General features: G+C 46.5%; 5 protein-coding genes across 6 annotated transcripts; 3 read left to right on the top strand and 2 right to left on the bottom strand.

Annotated features, from left to right (window-relative positions):
* Window positions 1-1,229: 1,229 nt before the first annotated feature.
* Window positions 1,230-7,760, top strand: LOC132260535 (forkhead box protein biniou-like). The gene is made up of 5 exons (XM_059758718.1): window positions 1,230-1,810; window positions 4,182-5,101; window positions 5,294-5,576; window positions 6,507-6,723; window positions 7,328-7,760. The coding sequence occupies exons 2-5, from the start codon at window positions 4,446-4,448 to the stop codon at window positions 7,516-7,518; spliced, it is 1,347 nt and encodes a 448-aa protein (XP_059614701.1). The 5' UTR covers window positions 1,230-1,810; window positions 4,182-4,445; the 3' UTR covers window positions 7,519-7,760.
* A 127-nt stretch (window positions 7,761-7,887) lies between these two features.
* LOC132260537 (transcription initiation factor TFIID subunit 11) lies at window positions 7,888-9,072 on the bottom strand. Its single transcript, XM_059758720.1, has 2 exons — window positions 8,570-9,072; window positions 7,888-8,509 (listed from the first exon to the last, which is right to left on the bottom strand). The coding sequence occupies exons 1-2, from the start codon at window positions 9,001-9,003 to the stop codon at window positions 8,188-8,190; spliced, it is 756 nt and encodes a 251-aa protein (XP_059614703.1). The 5' UTR covers window positions 9,004-9,072; the 3' UTR covers window positions 7,888-8,187.
* Window positions 9,073-9,134: 62 nt separating this feature from the next.
* LOC132260534 (serine/threonine-protein kinase tricornered) lies at window positions 9,135-17,975 on the top strand. The gene is made up of 5 exons (XM_059758717.1): window positions 9,135-10,031; window positions 10,093-10,922; window positions 11,822-11,985; window positions 12,050-12,158; window positions 17,872-17,975. Exons 1-5 carry the CDS (start codon window positions 9,753-9,755, stop codon window positions 17,873-17,875), a joined length of 1,386 nt encoding a protein of 461 aa, XP_059614700.1. The 5' UTR covers window positions 9,135-9,752; the 3' UTR covers window positions 17,876-17,975.
* Window positions 17,722-19,581, bottom strand: LOC132260536 (peroxisomal membrane protein PMP34). Its single transcript, XM_059758719.1, has 3 exons — window positions 19,092-19,581; window positions 18,918-18,978; window positions 17,722-18,836 (listed from the first exon to the last, which is right to left on the bottom strand). The coding sequence occupies exons 1-3, from the start codon at window positions 19,161-19,163 to the stop codon at window positions 18,043-18,045; spliced, it is 927 nt and encodes a 308-aa protein (XP_059614702.1). The 5' UTR covers window positions 19,164-19,581; the 3' UTR covers window positions 17,722-18,042.
* Window positions 19,582-19,647: 66 nt separating this feature from the next.
* LOC132260533 (splicing factor 3B subunit 3) lies at window positions 19,648-25,208 on the top strand. Of its 2 annotated transcripts, none has more exons than XM_059758715.1 (8): window positions 19,648-19,780; window positions 20,022-20,279; window positions 20,497-21,495; window positions 21,558-21,734; window positions 22,204-22,355; window positions 22,543-24,661; window positions 24,852-24,897; window positions 25,083-25,208. In XM_059758715.1, exons 2-6 carry the CDS (start codon window positions 20,054-20,056, stop codon window positions 24,640-24,642), a joined length of 3,654 nt encoding a protein of 1,217 aa, XP_059614698.1. In that variant the 5' UTR covers window positions 19,648-19,780; window positions 20,022-20,053; the 3' UTR covers window positions 24,643-24,661; window positions 24,852-24,897; window positions 25,083-25,208. The 2 variants fall into 2 exon arrangements, with proteins under 2 accessions (XP_059614698.1, XP_059614697.1); XM_059758714.1 differs by having other exon boundaries at window positions 19,649-19,780; window positions 22,543-24,665; window positions 24,855-24,897.
* The last annotated feature ends 1,137 nt before the right edge of the window (window positions 25,209-26,345 follow it).

Raw genomic sequence — 26,345 nt, 5'->3', positions numbered from 1 at the left:
TTGCGAATGTAATTAAGAATTACATTGATAAATTGGCTACACTAAATATTCAAATTTGCGTTTCGGTTCGAGAAACTTATCAAACTGTATTAATGGAGCTTCGAGACTTCCCAAAAATTTATCTCGATGGCTTCAATACAAAACAGTGGACGAGATTTGTACAAAAATATTCAGATTCAATGTTAGCTGGATCGTCAAGACAAAGTAATATTGGAGACATTTTGTTGTTCTTCAATCAACTCGTCAGCAATGGTTTCGGGAGTGTTTTATCCACTCCTCTTCACGTGAAGACTTTAGTCGATATTATTGTGCGTGATCACAAATTGCACTCTCTGAATGTTAATCAAATAATTGACAAATATAGAGACAAATTTACCATATTGATTGGTAAAGTGATTTTTCGCGCAACCCAAGAATTCTATAGCAAACACGGCTTGGATTCTAGCAACAACATCATGAGTTCAACGAAAGAATACGATATTAGGCGCGTAAATGACATGCTTGTAGATTTCGCAGCGAGCGAAAAGAAGAATTCAAATCTAGATTTATCACAAATTCCTGGCGATCTCTCAGAAATCATTTCTCGTGGACTTCTCACTCTTGGCAAGGACAACAAACTCGCATTCAGAGACGAAAGTTTCAAGGCGTATTTTGAGAAAATAGTCGAAGATTACAAAAAGTCTGGAAGAATGTGTCTTTGGCTGGATGGCAAGGATGACGAGACCGTTATTCCTGTTGAGCAGATGATAAAAATTCACACGAAGCACTGCACATACTTGATTGAGAACAGCACAAAGAATTTTGATGTTAAAATCGCAATTTTCTTGTCAATTATGGCCGTGAAAATGTGGAATGATTCTTCCAGTGTTTCATGCAACACCTTCAAAACGTTATTCACGAGTAACGCTCCTGTTTCGCAGTTTGTGGATCAATTAGAGAAAGCTTACTTTGCCGATGACTTTAACTTTCGTGACAAATTTCAAGAATTCTTCAATATATTGTTTAATTGCAAAGACATTGAGGCAGTTTTTGAAGGTTGTAAAGAATGTCAAAGTGCGATGTTAAAACGACTTATAATAATATTTTCTAATCTTGATCGTCTCAATAAAGACACCAGAAAGAAACAATCAGACAAGTTTTCCAACTTCTTACATAGCATAATAGTTTATATTATAATATTAATATCTAATTTAATATCATTAAAATTTTTATATGATCTAGAATAATTTTGTCAAGTGGAAAACAACTGAAAAGATTTTTATATAACAATAATCTTATGGACTGCAATTGTTAGTTTTAAATTGAAGAACTTCACCACCAATCTCCATATATTTGGGATGCATTGAGTGAAATCGAATATTCTTTCCTGGAATTCATGACTATTTTGTGAAGTCGGAAATTTTTCCTAGCGACATGATTTTTATGAGCGAAGTCATTGAAACATTTTCAGAGGGCAAGAAAGTGAAAAAAGAGAGCACGATTTTGAGGCATTTATTGAGTGTGTTTTCCAAAATTGATTATACTAAGAAATTGTGAAGAACACAGTTGAGATAAACATAGGAAATGTGGGATTTGTATGATCTGAAGATATCGCTCAGAGCTCAGAAGGCAGGTTTAGGAATCCTGTAAGTGATAAGGAAGGCTGTTAAGGTGATAAATTAAGGAGAAAAAGCAATGATAATTAAGCTCTAGTTGCTCATTTAAGTTTTTTTGTCATAGTTTAACGGTAGATATAGTTAATAGTATAGTTATAGTTGATAGTCTGCAAAGCTGAACTAGATTGCGATGATTCGTCTGCACAATCTTCACTGTAAGTAATCCTGCCTTTTAAACCCCTTAACTCATGTCATGCGCAACTCATTCGGCTCAAAACAACATGTGCATCTGCAGAGAATTGTGTTGTGACGAAGACTGACACACACAAAGTGCACCGACCATCGGCAAGGCTTTGTGATCAGTCTGGGATCGGCATCCTTTCCACTTTCCATATCGCATTTCACAACGAAGGGACGCGCACTTTGCGCGATCGCCATATGCGTGTCACTTCTGCTCTATCGAGCCTCCGTCTTCGCCTCTCCGCGCGTGAAGAAAGACGTCTATGCGAAGGCGGATCGCGCCGAAGACACTCCCCAATGATCTCTGCGCTCATTTCACGGCAGATCGAGTGCATGGTGAAGACATTTTGTTTGCCGCACGATGAATGCGCGCGGAAAAAGTGTCTTCCTGCACGCAAAACCATGACCTACAGTGTGTGATTTCTAAAATTCACACTTGCATGATTAAACAAGTGTATTTGGTAATATTTAGACAATTAAAGTTGGGTTTTCTGTTTACGATTTTCATCTAAAGTTAAAATATTTACACTCACTTGTATACAAGGCGATCTTTTTTCTAACATCCAAAGTGTTTGGCGTCGCGAGTGAGTGAGCGAGAGAGAGAGCGAGAGATTGACCAAGGAAGACCACTTGTGGATTCCCTGAGGATCTTCACCCTCGCATATGTGAGCGATGGTAATTGAGCCATCAATGAGTGGCTTCGGTGGAGGCAAAGATGCCACTTCAATCTGGGATTAGAGGAGTATGAAATGGGTGTGAAATTGAGACTCTTTCGCACTGGTGTAAATATTTATTAAAATTTTTGTGCCATGACAATAACAAACAATGTTTTGAGCGGGATTTTATTGAGATTCACAATTATGTGCTCTCCATTGAGTATCGCTCTCTGTTCATCCTTTGGTGAAAATTTTAATTCATGCCGACGGAGTAATTAAAATGAAATTCAACAAGTACGAAGATTATCAACAATTTTCACTCATCAGCCTTTTTCTTGTTCACTCCACAAGCCAAACCACCCTCTTGATCGTCATGCCTTCATTCACGAGAGAATCTCTCAATGGGAGCGCGTTTAGGAGTGTTGCAGAGGGCATTGAGTGAGTTGATGCTGCTCTGGTGAGTTTTATTGGAGCTTTATAAACTCAAACTTTGGCCCGACGTATATTTACAAACGTAAAGGACACTTGTGGCACGAACAACCACTTAGTTGTCGTAAAGAGACCTCTAAGAGACTGCGTATAAATATTTAATATGGCTCTCCTTATAAACAATTTACACGAAAAAGTGCCACTGATTGTTTGTGGGGTCCAGTGAGTTTATAGTGCGCGACTCCGCAGCATCATCATAAACACATAATCCACATAATACGCGATGATTTTTCCGCTGGGCCTCAAACAGTCCGATCTTCCCTCTGGTGAATTGCAAAAATTTCATGAATGAAATTCCTGGCGCTCGAGGAAAATATTTACCTGACGATGATATTTGTTTAAATCAACGCACAAGAAAAATCTAAGTTATGTCTTTGTTTAAAATGCTGGACGGAGGCAAAAATCTATGCACACGTAAACATAATTTGTTTGATTATTATCTTATCTGAGATCGAATGATGTTTGTATACAGACAAAAAAATCATTTGGAACAGGTGAGAAAATTTCCACCACTGATTTGCCACGAGGGAAATTGATCAGAAAAGTGACAAGATCGTGATTTTTTTCAAACTTCTGCCCACGATTTCGCGCATTTCTCATGTATGCGATTTTTTCTTGGAAGACAATATGGGAGATGTTCTGGAGAGGGAGAGGCACAAAAGATGGAAATAGATCGAAGAGAGGCAATCATAAAAGTCAACATCAAAGTGTCTGAGATTTTCCACGCAATGGGTTTTTTTTTGGGAAAAACAAGAGCTCATTAAAAAATGAGCTTTTCCCATTCGTCGCTGGCATAAAATGAGGCAAACATCTTCCAACTGACCAAAGGCAATAAATTACTCATAAAAAGGATGTATTTCAGCCCAAGAGGCGACGTGCCATCGCGGGGAGTTTTATCTTCTTTTAAATATTTCCACACGAACAGGGAATTTTCACGCAATTTCCCCAGCCAGCCGATGAAGAGTGGATTTTTTCATATGGCAACGCCCACAGTTAATTTGCGATTAAACGCGCGCGCGGGTTCGAAGGCATTGAGGCACATCCTCTTCCTTCGCACTTCGCGCGATCAGCATCATATCTTCTACATCATCATCGGAGTCTCTAAATTGGTGCCACACTTACTAACATGCCCGCGGAAGAGCTGCCGAGGCTGCAGATTCGGGATAGACTCATTCACCCTCTTTTTCTCGATCTTTCGCAGCATCTTCAGTCTGCGCGATGATCAGCTCTGGCGAGAGACGGAGACGAGAGGCGTTCGCATGTGGTGCGCTGTTTCTCTCCTTTGCATCCTCGAGTTTCTGGCCTCATCATCAGTATCCAATAATACGATCTCGAGTGTATTCATGTGTGGCGTTCGGGAGCAGATCTCAGTCGGAATTAGTTAATCACCCCGAATGGACGTGTGAGTCAGTGAGTGATCTCGTGATCCTGTGCAGAGGGATAAAATCGTGTCACACGTGAAAAGATGATAAAGAGTGAGGACAACGTAGACTCGAGCAGCTCCAACATCTACCAGCGCTCCACCCCGAATCACATCATGCCACCGACGACGATCTCCACCGCCGGCGACAGCATGATCAACCATTTGCTGGGCATCGACGAGAAGCCCTCGGTGGCCTACCTTAATCGCCACCTCCTGACCAACCCCCTCATCGCCAGCCACACGCCCACCATCCAAATGGCGCCCGCGATCACCAGCATCCCCTCGTCGGTGCTCTGCAACCCTCCGCAGAGCAAATCGCCCTCACGGCTGTCCCTGCCGCCGCACATCACCACCCTGGGCCCCGCCATCACCTCCAGCCACCTCATCACGACGCCCAACATCAAGTATTGCACCAGCGCGGGCATGGAGGTTGTTGCGCACCCGCCGCCGGCGCCGGACACCAGCAGTGTCTCGCCGACGTCCTCCAGCGGCCCGCAGGCGGACCAGAGCTTCGGGGCGCCGGCCAAGAAGGGGCAGCAGAGCGAGAACGCCGCCCCGGACACTACAAAGAAGAGCACCAACACGCGACGGCCCGAGAAGCCCAATCTCAGCTACATCAACATGATAGCCATGGCGATCAGGGACTCGCCGGACAAGATGCTCACGCTCAGCGGAATTTACGCGTACCTCCAGCAAAAGTGAGTATCCGATTTCGCAGCCATCCGAAAATGCCCGCGCGCAGATATTGAGTGTCGCGATTTATCGGTTTCCTTGATGAGTGAATTGGTGTGCAGATTCAGCGGAAATCACTTATCGCCTCTCTCCGGCGATTATCTGCTGAGCGCGGCAATATGCGAGTCAATTAAGTGGGCAAATGTGGATTTCCCCAGGTTCGACTTCTTCAAGGGTTCGTACGTCGGCTGGAAGAACTCCGTGCGGCACAACTTGTCGCTCAACGAGTGCTTCCAGAAGGTGCCAAAGAACGCGGGCATCGGGAAGTCGGGCAAGGGCCACTACTGGACCATCGAGGCCAAGTCGGAATACATGTTCCAGGACGAGAGCTGCCAGAGACGGCGGCCGCGCGGCTACCGGAAAAAGATGAACACGGCGCCGTATCCGCAGCCCAGCAACTTCTACACGGCAACACCCACTTATGAACCCACTCCGATCGCGGTGAGTCCAAATTGAGGAAGCGGCGAAGGCTTTGCCCGCGTCTTTCGCAACGACGGACTTGAGAATTTCTCACAAGCAATTTACACCCAAAGTGTGCTCTGATAGTGAAAATCATTAAGTAAAATAGCAGCATCAGAAAATATGTGAAATTAACTCGATCAAACGCGAAGATAATACCGAGATTTGTTATAAAAATGGATATTCTTGACACGATTTCGCCAAAGAAATTAGAACTTGTGGAGATTTAAATAAATTAGATAAATTTGACTTTAGTTATCCAATAGAAATGTTATTAATTTGTTTACGCATTTATATTTCGTCTCTGATTGAAAAAGAAGTTCTTGGATTTTATTGATTAGAACCCTGTATTAAAATGATTTATTATTCCATTGAGACACCGAGAAGAATGCGGCAATTCAAACATTTTTCGACTAGAAATGCATTTTCAAGTGGAAAATTGACTTTCATTGTATTGAATCATTTAAATATTGGTTTTAAGGACTTTTCTCATCACGCTTCAGAGGAATTCCCTTCCTTCATGATGGGTTTAAGGGTTAAATTTGAATTAAAATGTGCCCAATTCAACACTCAAATCTACCACGAAGGAGGAAAAAAAATCCTCCGAAACAAAATAAACGAGTAAAATATCAAAAAAGCCATTTCGTCTCATATATCAGAAGCTCGATCAATAACATGAAATTAATCAAATTATATGCAGAAATACGTTTTTGGTCGAAATATAATAAGAATTGGCTGATAAACGTCTAAAATAATCACTTTATTCAGTTAGAATTATGAAACAAGCGACAATATGAATGCAAAGTGTTCTTATTCATTGAAATCTTAGCATCTGCTCTGTGATAATTCGAGTCTTGTTTGAGCTTAAGAAGCTTCCTTTCAGGTTCACTCACAGTTTATCAATCCTTGCAGGAACTGCCGAACTGCTACTCGTCCTTCTCCTACGAGTATCCAACGGCGCCGCCGTCCTTCAGCGACAGCTGGACTTATCCTTCGGACGGCATCAGCCAGTACCAGAAGATTTCGCACGTGTCCATGCAGGACGGCTCGCCGCCGCTCAACCAGAATCCCAGCCAAGTGATCGAGTACGGATACTCGTACAGCGCAAATCCCTACGCCATCGACAACAGTAAGTGCCATCGATCGCCGCGCCTTAATGGCTAGATGATCGCTGATGCAATAAGATCTCGGATTTACGAGCGCATCATGAGTGGTCCAATATCCACAATGTCATCGCGTCCATTTAATCCGCCATAAATTTCCTCGAGGATCGAGACTCGGGCGGAGCAATTAGGGAATTGCTGACACTGAGTGATGGAGTGAAAATGCCTCGTAAAATCCACGCTATGCGATTGTCCTTTATCTCGAGAGGCTTCTCTCACTTGCGTCTCACTCACACTTTGCCCCTTTTTGGGGGCCCCGAGAAGGCATCTCGCAGTGGATAGGGAACACTTTGGCCTTATCTCAAATTACATCTTTCATCGCGACGTTCACCAATTTTCAGCTACTTGAAGTGATTCTGAGCCACAATTTCACTGTGAAGATGATTTAATTGTGGTGTTTCTCGAGGAGTTTAGAGAAGGTTTATAACCCATCCAGCCACTTGAGATGTCGTGATCTCGCATGAATTATAGTTTTGAGTGGATTCTTTGCAGTTAGAGAAGATATCAGTGACAATTATATTAGCTATTAAACTATTCTGTGAGGCTAATTGCAGTCTCTTTTCCCCGCAGGTATTAGGCTGACGCAAATGCCGCCTCCACTGCCGGCTATGCCGCCGGTGACGAACGGCGGCGGCGTGCTGATGGACCGAAAGGGCGGCTACACGACCCCAATGACACCCCCAACCGCCACTCTGCATCACACAGCGTCCAACGGCACGCTGACGACGCATCAGCAGTACTACGAGAACATCAAATTCTGAGCCTCTCTGACGAGGGAGGGAAAATATTGTGAGATAAAGGCCAAGAGAGAAGAGATGAACCACTTTTTTTCACCCTCGCGAAGACGATCTCCATGTGAAAGCCATAAAGCGCCCGATCGTTATCCTTGCGCTGCATGTCCAGCTTCCTCTGCTCATCCGCACATGATCCGTGCGAGTGCAAGAGTGAGTGAGTGAGCTAAAAAAGATCACGGGGCAATAAATTAAAATGTAGGATCGTAAAAGAATTCGAAAATGACGCTTCAGTGTAAATATTTACATATCGTAAACATTTAAAGTCGAATCAAACGTAAACATAGCGGCCATCCTTTCGCTCATTAGACACTCTTGCACGCCACCCTTCTGACGCTGTGGCATCTCACGATCGCCCGCACGACAATTTATCTAGCGTGAGCGAATAATTCACCATTCAAGAGATCATCTTGAAAATCAGTTGAAGCTCTTAAATCCTCGTCCGTGCGTCTCAGCTAGATCTGTGTGTCTGAACTGCACTGTGTCCAGACTATTGCACCCAGAAAAACCGCGTGATTCCAGTTCTTAAATATATATTAGATCTTAAATTAAACCCCTTGTGAACAAATGTAATTCAACTAGAGGTCGATGTCCTGTGCATGCGAAGAGGCTGATGGGGCAGAAGTATGAGTCTGAGCGTCAATTGAGACGGAAGAATTGCTTGTGAGCTCGTCCCGAAGGGATTATTCCTCGCGCTCTCAGTCTCCTGACAGCCTCCCGGATGTACTTGGGCTGCAGTGCGCCCGTCTCACCAGCAGACTCCATCACGTCCAGTGCTTCCTCCACAACTTCTCCGGCAAACACCTTAGCGATGCCCGACATGGCGATCACAACGTTCTGCGACACCGAACAGCCGGTTATAGTCTGCATGAGGCGCTTCACGGCGGCCTTGGGGAAGGCAGATCTCCTGAACATCTCATATCTGTCCAGTTGCTCCTCCGTGAAGTTCGACACGAGCACCCTAAAAAGATCCGGAAGTGATTAAAGACTCATCGAAGTGTTGTAGTTTATCAGGAATTACTGCATTTTCTCTCGCTCTTCTTCCTCCGCCTCTTTTCGCGACTTCAGCTCCTTCCTTTTCAGCCTATCCCGCTCTCGCTGCTCCTGTTCCCGATCGCTCACGGTGTGCATGACTTCCGATGGCAGTATGATGTCATCTTCCACCCGATTTCCCGCCTCGTGCTCATCCTTGATTCTCAGACTGGATTTGTCGTCGTGCAGCTCTCGCAGGAGGTTCTCCTCGATAGCGTGCGCCATGTCCGATGAGTCGAAATCCTCTTCGCCGGGTTCAGAATCCGATGGGCTGAGAAATGAGTCTGAGCGGTGTTTTTCTCTCCTCTCCACCACATCTTGCTTCACTGTGGCCTCCGCAGTGAAATCCGACTGCAGCCCCGTATCCGGAAAGTCATCCTCCCCCTCGGAGCCCGAATTGTGCCTGTACAGAACACTTTCCATGCTGTTTCTGGCCACTTTTCTCCCCTTTCTCTGCTCTTGTTTACCTTTTTCCAGCGCCCTGACGGATTTGTCCGAATTTCGAAAGTCGAAAAATGTTGAAAGGAGTTTCGTAGCCAACTTCACAGCGCGCAGTGTCAAATTAGTCGCTCTTCCGTGTCTGCTTTCTTTGCTGTGGCCCAGGTAGAAATTACATAAATTCTCCAGAGCCACACAGCCCAGGGGAGTTTTGGTGCGCGAAAAAGTGGGCCCGAGCGTTGAAGCGGGCGGTGCCGTGCGAAAAGTGGACCGATTTGTGGGCGAAAGATGATTGTGAAGCGGGCGAAGAGGCGAATTATGGCTACAAAGGTGCTCCTGCGAAGGGGTTCATCGCTGTGAGGTGAAAAGTGACCCGCGAGAGACAAAAGAGAAGTCGTGAAGTTATCTTTGTGACCGTGCCAGCGTCAATTGGAGGCCCTGTGGACGGTGTACAAGTACTGAATTTCCACGTAACACAGCTGGGCGGATCAATTTTCCGCGGAAATAGGTCGCCTTGAGGTGTTTCACCACATCTGCACAGCTGCCAATCCTCTGTGTGGCGGACGAGAGTCGACAGGCCTCTTCCGGAGGAGCCTCTGGCCTTGGCGGATGAGCTCCCGTGACGGCACGGGCGAGGTGGCTGCGAGGGCAATCGCGGTCGTCCTGTGAGATAGGGGAGAGGCGGAAAAAGTGGTTGATTTGACACTCAGAGACAGAGAAAGAACTGTGGGAAGATGAACATGGCGACAGCTGAGAATTCCATTCGCTTCAGCGATCACACGCTGGACAAGGCGACCAAGGCGAAGGTGACGCTGGAGAACTACTACAGCAACCTTATCACGCAGCACGGTGAGCGGAAGGAGCGCCTGGCGAAGCTGGAGGCCTCGCTCAAGGATGACACGCTCACGGAGACGCAGAAGCAGGAGAAGAGGATCCAGCACGCGCAGAAGGAGACGGAGTTCCTGCGGCTGAAGCGCTCCAGGCTGGGTGTGGAGGATTTCGACGCCCTCAAGGTGAGATCTCAGCGCGCGGTTCCCTTTTCCGCGTGACAGCTCAGCATTCCCTTTGTTGCAGGTGATCGGCCGAGGGGCATTCGGCGAGGTGCGGCTGGTGCAGAAGAAGGACACGGGCCACGTGTACGCGATGAAGGTGCTGCGGAAGGCGGACATGCTGGAGAAGGAGCAGGTGGCGCACGTGCGCGCCGAGCGGGACGTGCTGGTGGAGGCGGATCACCAGTGGGTGGTGAAGATGTACTACAGCTTCCAGGACCCCGTGAATCTCTACCTCATCATGGAGTTCCTGCCGGGCGGGGATATGATGACGTTGCTGATGAAGAAGGACACTCTGTCGGAGGACTGCACGCAGTTCTACATCGCCGAGACAGCGCTGGCGATTGACTCAATTCACAAGCTCGGCTTTATCCATCGCGACATCAAGCCGGACAACTTGCTGCTGGACGCCCGGGGCCATCTCAAGCTGTCGGACTTTGGCCTGTGCACGGGCCTCAAGAAGTCCCATCGCACGGACTTCTATCGTGATCTCTCGCAGGCCAAGCCGTCCGACTTCATTGGCACGTGCGCCAGTCCGATGGACTCAAAGCGGCGCGCTGAGAGCTGGAAGCGCAACCGCCGGGCGCTGGCGTATAGCACGGTGGGCACGCCGGACTACATTGCGCCCGAGGTTTTCCTGCAGACGGGCTACGGGCCGGCGTGCGACTGGTGGTCGCTGGGCGTGATCATGTACGAGATGCTGATGGGCTACCCGCCCTTCTGCTCCGACAATCCGCAGGACACGTATCGCAAGGTGATGAACTGGCGCGAGACGCTCATCTTCCCGCCCGAGACGCCCATCTCGGAGGAGGCCAAGGAGACAATAATCCGCTTCTGCTGTGAAGCTGAGCGAAGGTGAGTCCATGCTGCGCAGTTGGACGCTCTGAGGCCATCGCCTCGGACCTCCAATCTCGGGCGCACTTGTAGATAAAGCTGGAGTGGATGTCGAAATGTTTGCTTAGTGGCATCATCTTTTGTACGAAATGATGGCAAAAGACGCAACACAGACAGTAATTATCTCTCTCGGGGTTTCTTCTAATTTTCGTCAATTGAGATTATGTGTGTGTGCGTGTTTGTTGCGAATGTGTGTTCGGAGAACTTTCAATTACTGCTATTAATTGCTTTCAGGAGTTGGGAATTTCGCATCACAGCTTTCACTTCGGTGACAATTTTGCTTTGGACAACTTTAACACATTCTTTTCTTAATAGATTAAGCTGTAAGATGAGAGTTTTTCAAAAGATTATGGAATTACACATCCTTTGAACATTGAAAGGTCATCTAAATCACTGTTCATGACACTTAAATCAAGAATTATAGTCGAATTCTCAATTTAATTCCAAACTGATGACTTAATTTCCCCACTTGTGGGTAAAAAAATGTGTTTTTCAAATTAAAGTTGAATTATTAATTAGCAAATTTAACAGCGCAAAAGCTTAAAATGCCTCTAAATTTTCATTCAGGCTGACGTAAGAATGAGTCATCAAATACTTCGCATTTTTATATTTATTATCAATTTCTTATCAATCGAATGAAATGTGAAAAACTGCATTAAATGTGCCCTTCGCACGTCTTAGGGGTTTAACTAGCATTTGTCTGTGACATCATTGCAAAAAGTCATCTGTCTGAGACGTTTTAATTGAAATTTTAGTGTGTCGCGACGTCTCTGAGACGAAATCATTCTTTGCGATTCAAGAGCAATAAAGCTGACATTGGCAAAGATTTGCATCTTAACGACGTTTGCTTTCTTTGGCAGAATGGGCTCACAGCGTGGCATCGAGGAGACGAAATCTGTGCCCTTCTTCCGTGGCGTCGACTGGGAGCACATCCGCGAGAGGCCGGCTGCAATACCAGTTGAAGTGCATTCAATCGATGACACATCCAATTTTGACGAATTCCCGGATGTTTCTCTTGAAATTCGTGAGTAATCTTAGTTGCGAGGCTAATTTCCGTGCTAATTTCCGTTTTTTCCCACCTCGTCCAGCGTCTGCACCGCATCCACAGGATGGTGAGATCCTCAAGGATTGGGTATTTATTAATTATACGTTTAAGCGCTTCGAGGGGCTCACACAGCGAGGGACACCGACGAAAAAGTGAGCAAAAACACACACATTATATTGCATAACTTTGCCTGTTTTTTTTTTAGTGTTGAGAGAAGGAAAGAAACAAAATGTTAAGTTAATTAGTTAATGTGCACCACAGAAATATGATTTTCAAGGGTTTTTATTCTTCTTTGTTTCTTTTTCTCTCTCCCGCGCGCGGTAGTAATCTCTTAGTTTTGCTTCTAATTTTCTCTCTCCCCGTGCAAAAAAGGAAAGAAAGAAAAAAAACACCTAACAAAAAAACGTGCTACAAGAAAAGAGATAAAAAAACATGCTTTATCACGTCACAAAATCCACCGTAGTGTTAATTAACAAGAGGAGCGTTTTAGACGAAGGGCATGGAAGTGATGCGGGAAAATCCTGCTAAGGGCGACAAATGAAGTAAGAGAAGCCACATAAAGTTAGTAAACTCACAGTAATTTTAAACCACTTTTGATTGTGCAAGTGAATATTTAATGAAATCTTTTTCGATGGCTTTGAGGAATTACATTTTTGGTAATAGAGCAAACACACATAGTGACGAAAGAAAGGCCAGAGAGGAGAAGTGTTGTGAACTTTCTATCAGCTGAAACACACGAATTTTTAATCACAAGACTTGCAGTGAGTTCAATTACTAAGAAAGCAAAGAGAAAAACAGGCACTTTGAAGAACAGTTTTATCAATGAATAGTCGCATTTTGGGAAGAAGAGAGAGAGAGAGAGTTGTGTGTGTGATGGGTAAAATGCAAGAGTTTGATGACGAGAGTTGTATTGAAAGAGCACTTTTCGAATTTACAACAACCTGTAAAAAAAAGAAACAATAACATAAGAGAAGACAGTTTGCTGAACAGCATAGAAGAAATGCAACAGAGCAAACCTTTTCGCTAGAGCGACCGATTTTTTTCACCAAATCAGGCTAAAAACAAAATAGATAAATGCGTTAATTGTAAAATTATAAATAAAATACTATAAAATGCATGGAGAAAAATTAATTGGTTTACAAATTTAGATAGACGTTAAATTGGTCAAAGCGTGTTCTTGCTTAGTTCGTTGAATAACCAATAAGAAAATCTTCAAAAAAAAACAAACTTTGTCTTACGAATAGTTTGATTGCCAATAATTTTTCTCTGTGTGTGAATAAAAATGATCAGCAAAGAAACCACGTTTCTGCTGTTCAGGCAAATCTACAAAAAAAGTGAGATAATAATGTTAATTAAAGAAAAATTGCAAAGTTTCTGCTAAAAAATGGTTAATGAGAACCTTTTAAATTTCCTTCAATTAATCATACTATAATGTATTTAAAAGCAAAGCAAATTTAATGAAGGAAAAAAAAGTGTTGCAAAAACTAGCAATGAGATTCAAAGGTTTTCACAGAAAAAAAAATCCTTTTAAGAAAAATTATTAAATTCATGGCAAAAAGGCTTCTCTCATGCGCATGAAACAAAAACCAATTTACACACACCGTAACTTAAAGGAAAAAAAATCTATAAAAAACATACAAAAAAGATTAATGAAGAAAAGATAGCATAAGAATGAGTAATAATTGAATGATAAATTAACCCAATTAAGTGATAAGAACAGGAGGAGAAAAGCGTTTTTCTAAAAACAAAACTGTGGAAGAGATATTCTGTGTAAATATATGTTGAATGGAATCCAAAAAAAAAACAGAGAAAGAGCATCAGAAAGAGTGTGAATCACTGTGGAATTTCACCTGGTTATTTCGCAATAATTCACAGAGAGTCGATGTTTTAATGCGAAGGTCTCTGGCCGCGAAATGTCGAGTGTGGCGGAAAAAAAACGCACAGAAATCCATCAAGAGCAGTTGTTGCGCGACCGCAAAGAAGTCGATTTATTGCTAAAGTTTTCTGCAGCAGACTTTTCACCATCCAGAGAGTGAGAATCAAGAGGAGGAAGAGAGCGTCTTGTGTGGCAGAGGAGAATATAGTTTAAATGAAATGTGAGGCGGGGAAGAGGCATTGAAAAGGCCACAATCTTCATCTCAGAATGTCTTTCTTTATTGACTTCTCGACTCTTTAATCGTCTCTTTTGTCTTCCACAATCTCTTCTCTTCGGCTTTCTCGGGTAAACATTCACATGGAGAAAGAGAATGCGAGAGTGAGAGAGTGGAATCATTACTTTTATACCTAAAACAGAGACCCTAACACGTGTATATAGAATATTATTTTCCCTCTGTTTTTCTTTCCGTAATATGTTGTACATCGAGAGAATGAAAAATGAAAGAAAGAAGGTAATAATTGTATATCTTCTGAAGCGCAATTGACACGATATCCCGGACATTTACATTTACATATTATTACTATTAATGATGAAGGAATGTTTAATTTGAAACAATGACGAGCAATATTCAACAATGTTTATATATAGATTTTCTCATATCTGTTCCATCGCGTACCACAGAAATTTTCATCGCATTTGCTATAATATGTTACGTTTCATTTTTCGTGATATTTTTTTTAACATCTTTTTTCTTATTTCGTCTCTCTCTACAACGCTCTCTAAAATACGCACATTTTAATTTTAATTTCTTAGGGGGAATTCTGTGTTCGCAGAGGAGAATAATTGGCAATGATTACCTGGAAATTCAATTAGCAAAGTGATGCAATCGCAAAATCATGTCCAAAGCGGCGAGAAAAAGCCCAAAGCAATGTTTATTTTAGGGGAAAGTGGGGCTGTTTGATTAACTTTGAGGCCTAATTACGCAAATTTGTCCCGTAAAATGCTCCAAATTTAATTTTCAACAGTAGAAAATACTTTCCATTTGTATTTATTCAAAAGTTTGAGCACAAAAAGCCTCGTTCATTGTATGGAAATGTTTGTTTTGAAGGCTTAGAATTTCCATAGAGTTTCACATTGAGATAGAATCAAGGGTATTTTTGTTAAAATCTTCTTTAAGATATGCTCTCTTAGTGTATAACCCTGTCCCTCGCCCTGATTTTTCTATATTGTCCTCCCCAAATTCTTCTACCTAAACTCCAATTTGTAGCTTCTTTTCGATGGGATGATATTTTCCGTTAATATATTACTCCTGTAAGTTAACTGCCGCGTAATTATAAGCAGACTTAATACTGCTTTAATACCTGCTTCACGACCTTATTTGGTTCATACTTAGATCTTTCGTCCTTACGCTAGTCTTAAAGTGTTCTCTTTTCTGGCCTAAAGAATGCAATGAGCAGCAGAGGCGGTAACAGAACAGTTTTACGTGACTTCTTGTACTTGTTATTCTACTCTACAAGTTTTAAACACATTTCTATTAGTGCGCAAACTACACGACAACTTTAATTCTGAGAACCATTGAATTCAAACTTAAACTTCTGATAAATGAAAAGCTTCCTTTTCATTCTTCTATTTCTCTGTACACTTGTAAGCTTTGTGGAAAGACTGCGAAGAGGAATGTTCGTTACATTCTTTTGATCCCAACTAACCCAAATAACGAGTGGTTGATGAAACCGCGCTTTCCCCTACTTTTCACGGCTTTTTCTTACCAATTATTTTCCCTGCGAGTGTGGAAGAGGAGATGAGAGCCTGGCAGTCACTGGGTGATCAGGAGGAGTCGGGGAGATGCGGTTGATGAGGTAGATTCAGCTAGAGAGTCCCGATGTGGTGAGTCGTGAGGGGGGCCAGTGACTGAACGCGGAGCGGCCTAGCAGTTGGTCGGCGGCGCGTCAGGCGAGGTGAAGTCCGTGAGTGAGACGGCGCTCAGCGTCTTGTCGCTGCCGGTGCGGTTGAGCTCGCCGTGGCCGAAGGTGGTGGCCGTGGGCGGACACTCGGAGGGCGTCTCGAGGTCCTGGATCAGCTGCAGGGCGGCCTCGAGCTCGCGGCTGAACTCCTCTTTGGAGGAGTTGGACTGCTGCTGGCGGTCCGTGAGTGTGGCCACGCTGTCGTCCGAGGAGTGCGCCGGCGAGTGCACCTGCTTGCCGCTCAGCGAGCGCTCCAGCTCGGCCATGAGCGTGGCGTACGAGGCGTCCGCCTGGGCGGTATTGACGATCTTGCTCTTGAGCTTCATCACCGAGTCGAAGTCATTGAAGCCCATCTTGGGCGGGCGATTGGGGCTGCGCGCCTCGCGGCGCGGCGTCACGGCCAGGAATTCGCTGTTCTGGCGCGAGTGGCCGCCGAAGGGCGGGCGCTCGTGGTCGGGCGGAACGGGCGAGGGGATTGGCGTGGTGGCACGCGAGAAGCTGACCATCTGCGAACTCCCGCTCTTGGTGCGCTTGTGGCGGCGGCGGGAGTGAGTCTTGAGCTGCTGCCGCTTCGTGGCGCTGTCCGGGGAGGAGATGGACGCCGGCGAGTCGGGCGGCATGCCCGTGGCGACACCGTGAGCCTCATCAAAGACCCAGGATTGTGCGTACACCTCGATCTTGGTGCTGTCGCCGTTGTTCTTCTTTTGCCCGCCGTGCGAATTGCCGGCCACGGCGTCGTCCTTCTTCTTGTCTAGCACATATTCTTGGTCTGAGCCGCGCTCCACTTGTCGCTTGCGATAGCTGGCCGCGAGGATGGTCTGCTGCGCCTGATGGACGCGGTTGAGGCAGCAGAAGGTGATCTGGGACTCGAGGAAGGCCACCAGAACGGACACAATCGCCGTGACGGACGTGATGAGGCGACCGTGATCCGATGGGATGAACTCTAGGTGTCCGCGGAGGCCCGGTCGGTCCGGCTCGTGGAACACCTCGCGGATCTGGCCGAACTCCAGCAGAATGAGATTGACGGTGTTGAGGAAGATGATGGACGTGGAGCAGTACAGCAGGATCTCGTACTTCCTGGTCGACGACGTGCAGATGCACACGACAATCACGCCGCAGATCCCGATCACGACCACCGAGCAGCCGATGGCGATGTTGAAGATGAGCTTGAACACGGGGATGGTGAGGTAGTAGTAGATGCCAGAGGTGATCTGAATGGCGCCCAGCACCATGAACACGATGCAGCACGGGCCGTGCAGGCACAAGTCCGCCATTCGCCCATCAGCGCACAAATCCATGCCCTCTCAGTCCTGCTCTCCGGAGCGCATTGTAATCAATCCTCCCTTTCTAGGCCAATGGGTCACGACGCGCTGTGCACTGTGACGGTGGGATGCACTTCTCCGCGGGGGCGCCTCCTTTACGACGCCCGCGGGGGGCGCGCGCAGGGAGTGTCGCAGATGAGCGCGAGCTGGGAAAACCCCATGGAAAAGTAGCCAAAAGCCTCCAAATTCGCAGCAACACTTTCACAGACACACTTTTCACTTGCGTTCCTGTGCAGAAAAAGCAATCCACCAGAGGGTTCGTCACTCAGCGACTCGAAGGACTCGATGTCGACGTCTCCTTGAGGGTGAGATTGTACACTTTCCCGCCTCTTGACGTGCCCCTGGGTGAAAAACTGCGAGTGGAAAACCGCCTCTCTGCTCATGTCCGTATCGATTTTGAGCGTGGCGAGTAGAGAAATGGAGGGAATTTTCACCCCAAACGCACCCCTCAGCCGCTGCCCCGCGCTGCAATCCACCCACGCGCGCTCTTCCACTCAATTTCAGAGCGCCACTCTCTCGCCGGGGGTGTGAAATTTCACACAGGAAAAGCCTCACATTAATTTCCAATCCATTTAATCACACATTCGATGGAGTCTCAAATGCAACAATTTGTCATGGATGCTATTTATAAACCCTTTCGATCGTGGAAAATTCATGCAAATCGCGTTCACCTTTAGCGCCAAACTAAATCAACCTGTTTTTTTAGGTAAGAGGAAAGATAACACATATACCAGCCCAAAAGAAGCAGACAATAAGAAATTACCACGTGGGAAAACTGGTATTACAAGAGTTCTTCTTTGGTTTTCCGTCTGTTTTACAAATAAATAGAGTTTTTGTGATAAATAAAAAGCCTCACAGTTAGTCACAGAAGTTATCCTTACTTCGCCTTCACCTGACGTGTGAGGATCATCGTCACGTATTTGGCGATTTTCTCGTACGTCGCGAACATGAGCGCCGCCGTGAGAACTGTCTGCAGGAGTTTCGCCTCAAGACCCCTGAACAGTCCCGCCGGGCCGTGGCTCTTGAGCAGGAACAGCAGGATCTCGATGGTGCCTGCGTTGGGCGGCAGATTGGCATTGCGGTCGCCGTGGCGCATCTTCGTCTGGATGAGCTGCAGAGGATACGTCAGCACCGTGGCGAAAGCTTTGGCCACGGCGCCAGCGAGGAAGTAGCCCAAGGCGGGCAATTCACCGTACATCTTCACCAGGCGCCGCTTCAGGCCCTCGTACATCATGAATTGCAGAGCGGGATTGATGACCAGCACCAGTGAGGGAATCGTGCCCGCCCAGAGTCCAGAAATGCCCTCCTTTTGCGCCACATACAACAATCCTTGGAAGAGATTTGTGTACGGTGCGCGATCTTCGCCCCCAGACGCCTTGATGCCCTTCATCTTTAGGCGCGTGTTGACCACCCAGCACGGCGTGGTGCTCAGCACATTCACCACTCCCGCTACGGCGCCCATGAGGAGGTCCTTGATGGCACTCTGACCCCTTCCGGTCTGTCGCATCGCCTTCAGGCTGTGGAATGTGTAGAAATAGACGAAGTTCGAAATGCAGAGACTCTCGAGAACCGGCACGAGGCCTCTGTAGAGTGTGCTGAAGCCCTCCTCAGTCACCAGCTGCCGCAGGACGTCCCAAGTGCTCTGGTTCTTCCGCTTCTCCGGATCTTCCACTGCGAAGCAAAGCAATCAAGTGAATCATTTCCTTTATCGACCGCTTTGCATGTCGTAATAATTGCCAATTCTCTACTCACACTGTAGCCTGGATCTGACGGTGTCCAGCGGGTAGAACGCAGACATGGCCACAAGAGCTCCCTGGAATGTGAAAAAGTTGAGAATTAGCGAAATTAGCATGAATTTGCATAGGCCGACTGACGCCGGTCACTGTCTGGCAATGAAGCATAAATTATGCCGCTTTGCACACTCACCGAGGCTCCTGACACTGCATGAATCCAGGAATTGTAGCTGAAGACATCCTTCAGTCCCTTCGAGTGGCTCATCTTCAGGGATTTTGAGGGATTTCTCTGTCTCCGGGCGCTCTAGGCACACCTTCCCTAATCTGCTCACTTTATCAGTTGCACCTTAACTGATTCCACTAATGCCCTAATCCCACCACTCTATGTGCCTCGCTTCCTATCGCTTATCTGCAGAGTATCAAAGTGATCTACAAAGTTCCAAACCGCGACCCTTTTCTCTGACACTGATGAACCCTCCCAAGACTGCCCGCCAAAATCACAGATCACACACTTAAACTATACACTGGATAATACTGAAAATAGCGACTTGAAGAACTTGTCATGCAGGAATCGGACTAAACTACTCGCGTGCTTTCGCCGCGGATTAGTAAATTTCCCAATTGAGTGCACGCAAATCCCCACTTTCGGTGACAGTTCATCAGCTGGCCATGACACACTGTGCGAAAATCCCGCCAGAGGTGCTGCTGTCGGAGTGGAGGCGCGATTCACCCAAGCGCCGCCATGTTGCCAATCGTTCTCTCTCTTCCGGCTGACTCTGCGTGAGGAGCACGTTTCCAATCGAATTCTCCCGCAAAAAGTGATAATTTCGCTGATAAAACACTCGCACCGGCTGGAGGATGGAGTAGAGGTGACACTGAAAGGTGAGAAGCTGTGGAATTTGTGGTATTTTCAGCAATTTGAGGCACTTTAGGTATCTCCAAGGCTTCTGCAAAAATCCTCCCAAGAAGCCTTGTTCGCAAACAAGTGCCAGAATATTCACATCTCCTCATCGTTTGGTTGCATAGAGTGACTTCTTCACGGCAATCATGGTTTACTAGGAGATACAGTGCAAAAATCCCCACCCGGAAAGAACATAACCTCACATTTGTGCCCCCATTTCAGGCCCTTCCGCATTGCTTGGCGAACTGTAGAAGATGTATCTCTACAATTTGACGCTGCAGAAGGCCACGGGGATCACCCATGCCGTCCATGGGAGCTTCTCTGGCCAGAAAGTGCAGGAAATCCTTATATCGCGTGGCAAAAGCCTGGAACTGCTGCGTCCGGATCCAAACACAGGGAAAATTCACACTTTGCTCACGACTGAAGTGTTCGGCGTGATCAGATCCTTGATCGCCTTCCGTCTCACCGGAGGCACAAAAGGTGAGTTTTTGCGGTTGAATGTTTATCGCACAATTCCTCTGTGTTGCTTCGGGAAAATATTTAATCCGAAGTGACCATAATAATTGTGCCAGAGCAAAGGTTCTGATCGTCGCAATTGGAGGAGACTCTTCAATTCTCCTCTGATTAGACCGATCAAGGAACAAATTCTCAAAGATGTTCTAAATAGAGGAATCTAATGATTGTGTTTTTCCCACAGATTATGCGATTGTCGGCTCTGATTCGGGACGTGTGGTTATTCTGGAGTACATTCCGGCGAAGAATGTGCTGGAGAAGGTGCATCAGGAGACATTTGGCAAGTCGGGCTGCCGACGAATTGTGCCTGGCCAGTATTCTGCCATCGATCCGAAGGGACGCGCCGTTATGATTGGCGCCATTGAGAAGCAGAAGCTCGTGTACATCCTCAACAGAGACTCCGAGGCGCGATTGACCATCTCGTCGCCTCTGGAGGCGCACAAGTCCAACACACTGTGCTATCACATGGTGGGCGTGGATGTTGGCTATGAGAATCCCATGTTCGCCTGTCTGGAAATTGACTATGAAGAGGCAGATTCCGATCCCACCGGCGAAGTGGCGCAGAAGACGCAACAAACGCTCACATTCTACGAACTGGACTTGGGACTCAATCACGTTGTGCGGAAGTACTCAGAACCGCTCGAGGAGCACGCAAACTTCCTCATTTCCGTGCCTGGCGGCAATGATGGCCCGAGCGGAGTGCTCATCTGCTCGGAGAACTACTTGACGTACAAGAATCTGGGCGATCAGCACGACATTCGCTGTCCCATTCCGCGTCGGCGCAACGATCTGGACGATCCCGAGCGCGGCATGATCTTCATCTGTTCGGCCACGCATCGCACCAAGTCGATGTACTTCTTCCTGGTGCAGACGGAGCAGGGAGACATCTTCAAGGTAACGCTGGAGACGGACGACGATGTGGTGTCGGAGATCAAGCTCAAGTACTTCGACACTGTGCCGCCGGCGACGACCATGTGCGTGATGAAAACGGGCTTCTTGTTTGTGGCATGTGAATTTGGCAATCACTATCTCTACCAGATCGCGCATCTTGGTGATGACGATGATGAGCCTGAGTTCAGTTCGGCAATGCCTCTTGAGGAGGGCGACACGTTCTTCTTTGCCCCGCGGCCGCTGAAGAATCTCGTTCTGGTGGACGAAATGCCTTCTTACGCTCCAATTCTGGGTAAAATTGGTAATTTTGAGTGTCTTTTAGTAGTTATTAATGTGATTTTTGTGCCTTTGCAGGTTGTCAAGTTGCAGATTTGGCCAATGAAGACACGCCGCAGTTGTATCTGATGTGCGGTCGAGGCCCGAGATCTTCCATTCGAGTGCTGAGGCATGGATTGGAAGTGTCTGAGATGGCAGTGTCAGAACTGCCCGGCAATCCCAATGCCGTGTGGACGGTGAAGAAACGAATTGATGGTTAGTCTTTAATGTGCTGTTGAATCTGTGTCCTCATCGATTCTCACGCGGAGACTTGCAAATATTCTGTGTTATTCTCAATCTTGCCTCCGGATGAGAATGGAAAGGTGGATTTTAGGGGGATTATTTGTCATTGAGTTGAACCACATACTAATGGAACTGGTGTTTTACAATGATGACTGAGAGAGAGAGAAATGACACAATTATGCGAATGGACATCATTCAAACACCAGTTTCTTTTCTATTGCAGACCAATTGTGGGAAAAATTATATTGGGATGAATTTGCCAGTTAATCCCAAAGTGTGATGCCCGTTCGAAGGGTAAGTAAGAGAGAAGATGCTGAAGTGAGAGAGAGGATAAATACTCCGTGGAGGAATGAAATCAGAAAGTTCTCAGTTGATTAAAGCAGAAGAGAGAAAGTTTTTGTGGTTTTGTGTGAAGTTTTATCACTGTTCTCATTCTTTTCAGATGAATACGATGCGTACATTATTGTGTCGTTCGTGAATGCCACTCTTGTGTTGAGTATCGGCGACACTGTTGAAGAAGTGACAGACAGTGGTTTCCTGGGAACAACTCCCACACTGAGTTGCTCTTCACTAGGCGATGACGCTCTTGTTCAGGTGAGTGAACTCAATTTATGTGCCATATTTAGAGATTTTATTATTCCTGAAATGATGAATACATATCAATCCGTGTTTCATATGAAATACTTTGATTTTATCCTTTGACGTCTGACATATTTCTCAAGTTAAACACTAATTTGTGCTCTTAAATTGCCTATGAAGCTAACAAAACTGCTAATTTCAGGTCTATCCGGATGGCATTCGTCACATTCGGGCGGACAAGCGAGTGAATGAGTGGAAGGCGCCAGGAAAGAAGACGATCGTCAAGTGTGCAGTGAATCAGCGACAAGTGGTGATTGCTTTGTCTGGCGGTGAGCTTGTCTACTTCGAGATGGATCCAACGGGTCAACTGAATGAGTACACAGAGCGCAAGAAAATGCCGTCTGATGTGATGTGCATGGCTCTGGGAACAGTGCCGGCAGGAGAGCAGCGCTCGTGGTTCCTGGCAGTCGGACTGGCGGACAACACGGTGCGCATCATCTCGCTGGATCCGTCAGATTGTCTCTCACCGCGCTCCATGCAAGCACTGCCGTCGGCCGCTGAGTCTCTCTGTCTGGTGGAGATGGGATCGACGGAGAGCGAAGAGGATGGCGTGACAACGACCACAGGATCGATTTATCTCAACATTGGGCTGAACAATGGGGTTTTGCTGAGAACCGTCCTGGATCCGGTTTCTGGTGATTTGGCAGACACAAGAACGCGATATTTGGGATCACGCCCAGTGAAATTGTTTCGCATCCGCATGCAAGGATCCGAGGCTGTTCTGGCCATGTCCAGTCGCACATGGTTGAGCTATTACTACCAGAATCGCTTCCATCTCACGCCGCTCTCGTATGAGACACTGGAATACGCCTCGGGATTCTCGAGTGAGCAGTGCTCTGAGGGCATTGTTGCCATTTCCACCAACACTCTGAGGATCTTGGCGCTGGAGAAGCTGGGCGCTGTCTTCAATCAAATCAACTTCCCGCTGGAATATACGCCGCGCCGCTTTGCCATTCATCCGGACACTGGGCGTCTGATTGTATCCGAGACGGATCACAATGCGTACTCGGAGGAGACGAAAAGTGTGCGGAAGAAGCAGATGGCTGATGAGATGCGCGAAGCGGCTGGTGAGGATGAACAGGAGTTGGCCAATGAGATGGCGGATGCGTTCATCAATGAAGTGCTGCCGGAGGATGTCTTCTCAGCGCCAAAAGCCGGACAGACAATGTGGGCGTCGCAGATTCGCATAATGGATCCCATTCATGGGCACACGATTCACAAAGTGCCGCTGGCACAGAATGAGGCCATCATGTCGATGGCGCTGACGAAATTCCACGCTGCTGGCGATGGCAGGTTCTATCTGGCGGTGGGAATCACGAAGGAGTTGCAGCTGAATCCCAGAATCTCAAGCAATGGCTACATTGACATCTATCGCGTGGACGCTACGTGCAATGCCCTGGAGTTCATCCATCGCACGGAGATTGATGATGTTCCCGGAGCGCTGAGTAGCTTCCAGGGACGTCTGTTGGCCGGTGTGGGTAATGTGCTGCGCATTTATGATCTGGGCAAGAAGAAACTGCTGCGGAAGTGTGAGAACAAGCATATTCCCAACAATGTGGTGAACATTCAGACCATGGGTCATCGGATTTATGCGTCAGATGTGCAGGAGTCGGTGTTCTTCCTCAAGTACAAGCGGGCAGAGAATCAGTTGATCATCTTTGCCGATGACACTCATCCGCGATGGATCACGGCCACGACTCTGCTGGATTATGACACAATTGCCACGGCGGACAAGTTTGGCAATGTGTCCATTCTTAGGCTGCCGCACTCTGTCACAGATGATGTGGATGAGGATCCGACGGGGAACAAGTCGCTGTGGGATCGCGGACTTCTGAGTGGAGCGTCGCAAAAGGCGGAGAATGTGTCGACTTTTCATGTGGGTGAAGTTGTGATGTCGCTGCAGAAGGCGACTCTCATTCCCGGGGGTTCGGAATCACTGCTGTACGCCACACTGAGTGGCACTGTGGGCGCTCTTGTGTCGTTCACCAGTCGCGAGGACTTCGACTTCTTCCAGCATCTGGAGATGCACATGCGGAATGAGAATCCGCCGCTGTGCGGCAGAGATCACTTGAGCTACAGGAGTTACTACTATCCAGTGAAGAATGTCATGGATGGTGATCTCTGTGAGCAGTTCACATCACTGGAGCCTGCCAAGCAGAAGAACATTGCGTCGGATCTGGGAAGAATTCCCAGCGAGGTGGCGAAGAAGCTGGAAGACATTCGCACGCGATATGCATTCTAGAGAGAGAGACTGAGAGAAGGTGAGAGATTTGCCAAGGCAAATAGCTTTTTTATTATGACCCTTAAATGATGATACTCTTTAACATGCTAGACTTATGAGATAAAACATGATATTATCCTTGGCTGACTGATTTTTCGCTTGATTTTTTGAGATTGTTTGTTGTGCTTGAAAAAGTGCTGATTTTGATCTTTTCTTTCTTCTGTTTCAAGTGAACATCTGGATGGGATTCTCTGGAGAGGAAAATGCCCAATTAAGGTGAGACTGAATTGCTTATCGTTGACGCTATTGATATCGTTGGTTCTTTGTGATGATATTCTTGGGACACCTTTGAGTTCAATACATGACAAATACCTACAAGATAACTGAGTGATAAATGACTCAATTATTGTAATTTGCGTAGTGTTTTCACGGCTTAATCACGGTGTTTTCTTTCGCTGCAGATGCTGAAGGACATGCAGATTATACAATATTTATTACACGTAGGAAGTCAATAAGTATTATAAAATATCTTTTAACACATTTGAGAATTGAATAGTAAAGAAAATACACTTGGAAACTGTAAAAAAGAGATCTTTTGCTTACTCTGTCCCTCGGTGAAGATCATCTCACGAGATGAATTGCTCCTGACCGCGCGAAAGTGGGATGCTTAAGAACAGAAGGCGAGCAATGAGAGGCGATAATTGGGCAAAAGGGGAGGAGAAGAATAACGGCGAATTCACGAGAGAAAGAGAGAAATTAGCGAAGAAGCGTCCAAATTGCGCTGCAGCATAGGCGCATGAAGCGAGGATGAAACGCGTGTGAAGCATATACAGTGCCTTGCGCGAAGACGAAATCAGTGGAGAGGAAAAAGCCACGTGCGGAGGCAAAGAGACTCTGAATACATTTTCTGCTCAGTGAAGGAGTTCTCAGGAGATTCCGGATGTGATTTCTACCTTGTGTGACGAGACTCGTGAAGCGTGGAAGGTTAATTGAAGACAAGAAGAACGCGGCGTTCTGCTTCTGTGCATTGCATTTTGGGCCATATTTTCCACCTCGCCTTGGGAGAGCCAGAAAGCAGACACAGAGATAAAACATGTTGTCGTCCTGCAAGGGAGAAAATCACCGCGGAGGGATCAGCGCAAGAGACTCCCATGTGGATGTGCAGCTGATGGAATTAGACAGAGTCTCTCCGTGAGTCGCTCTTCAGCTGAGAAATTTGCTTTCTTCGCTCTCCCCTTCACACATGCTCGCCTCTGAGTATTTATGGTTCCATTTATTGTCGCGACTCTTGCACACGTGTGAATTCCGGACTGAATTGTGAGGCGAAGAGAGACGCTCTTTGGCGTAGCTCATGAACGGAAAAACCCTTGGCCGACAAATGCCCCGAAAAAACACACAGAGCGAATGAAATTCCTTCGCGAAAGTTGAACAACGGAGAAATGCACGTGTTCAACCCTTGACGGCGAGATTTTTCATAAAGCGCACACAAGGAGGAAAAAAATTGTTTTGCGCGCCCTCAAAGAAAGCGTCAATTGCGTCTCTCTTTGTACCGTTTTCTCAGCGCAACTGTTCACAAATCCTCAATGGGATGTGAGGAATTTTCCTCACCGCCTCGATAACAAAGAGCGAATTTTGGACAAAAATATGTTTCGGCATTGTTTGGCATTGGTTTGAAGGCAAGGAATTGCAGGTAAATTTGCCAGCAAAGCATATCCATCAATCCC

The sequence above is a fragment of the Phlebotomus argentipes genome, unplaced genomic scaffold (assembly GCF_947086385.1).
Source record: "Phlebotomus argentipes unplaced genomic scaffold, Phlebotomus argentipes genome assembly scaffold_18, whole genome shotgun sequence".
Lineage (NCBI taxonomy): Eukaryota > Metazoa > Arthropoda > Insecta > Diptera > Psychodidae > Phlebotomus > Phlebotomus argentipes.
This window is presented reverse-complemented; position numbering and strand designations above follow the sequence as displayed.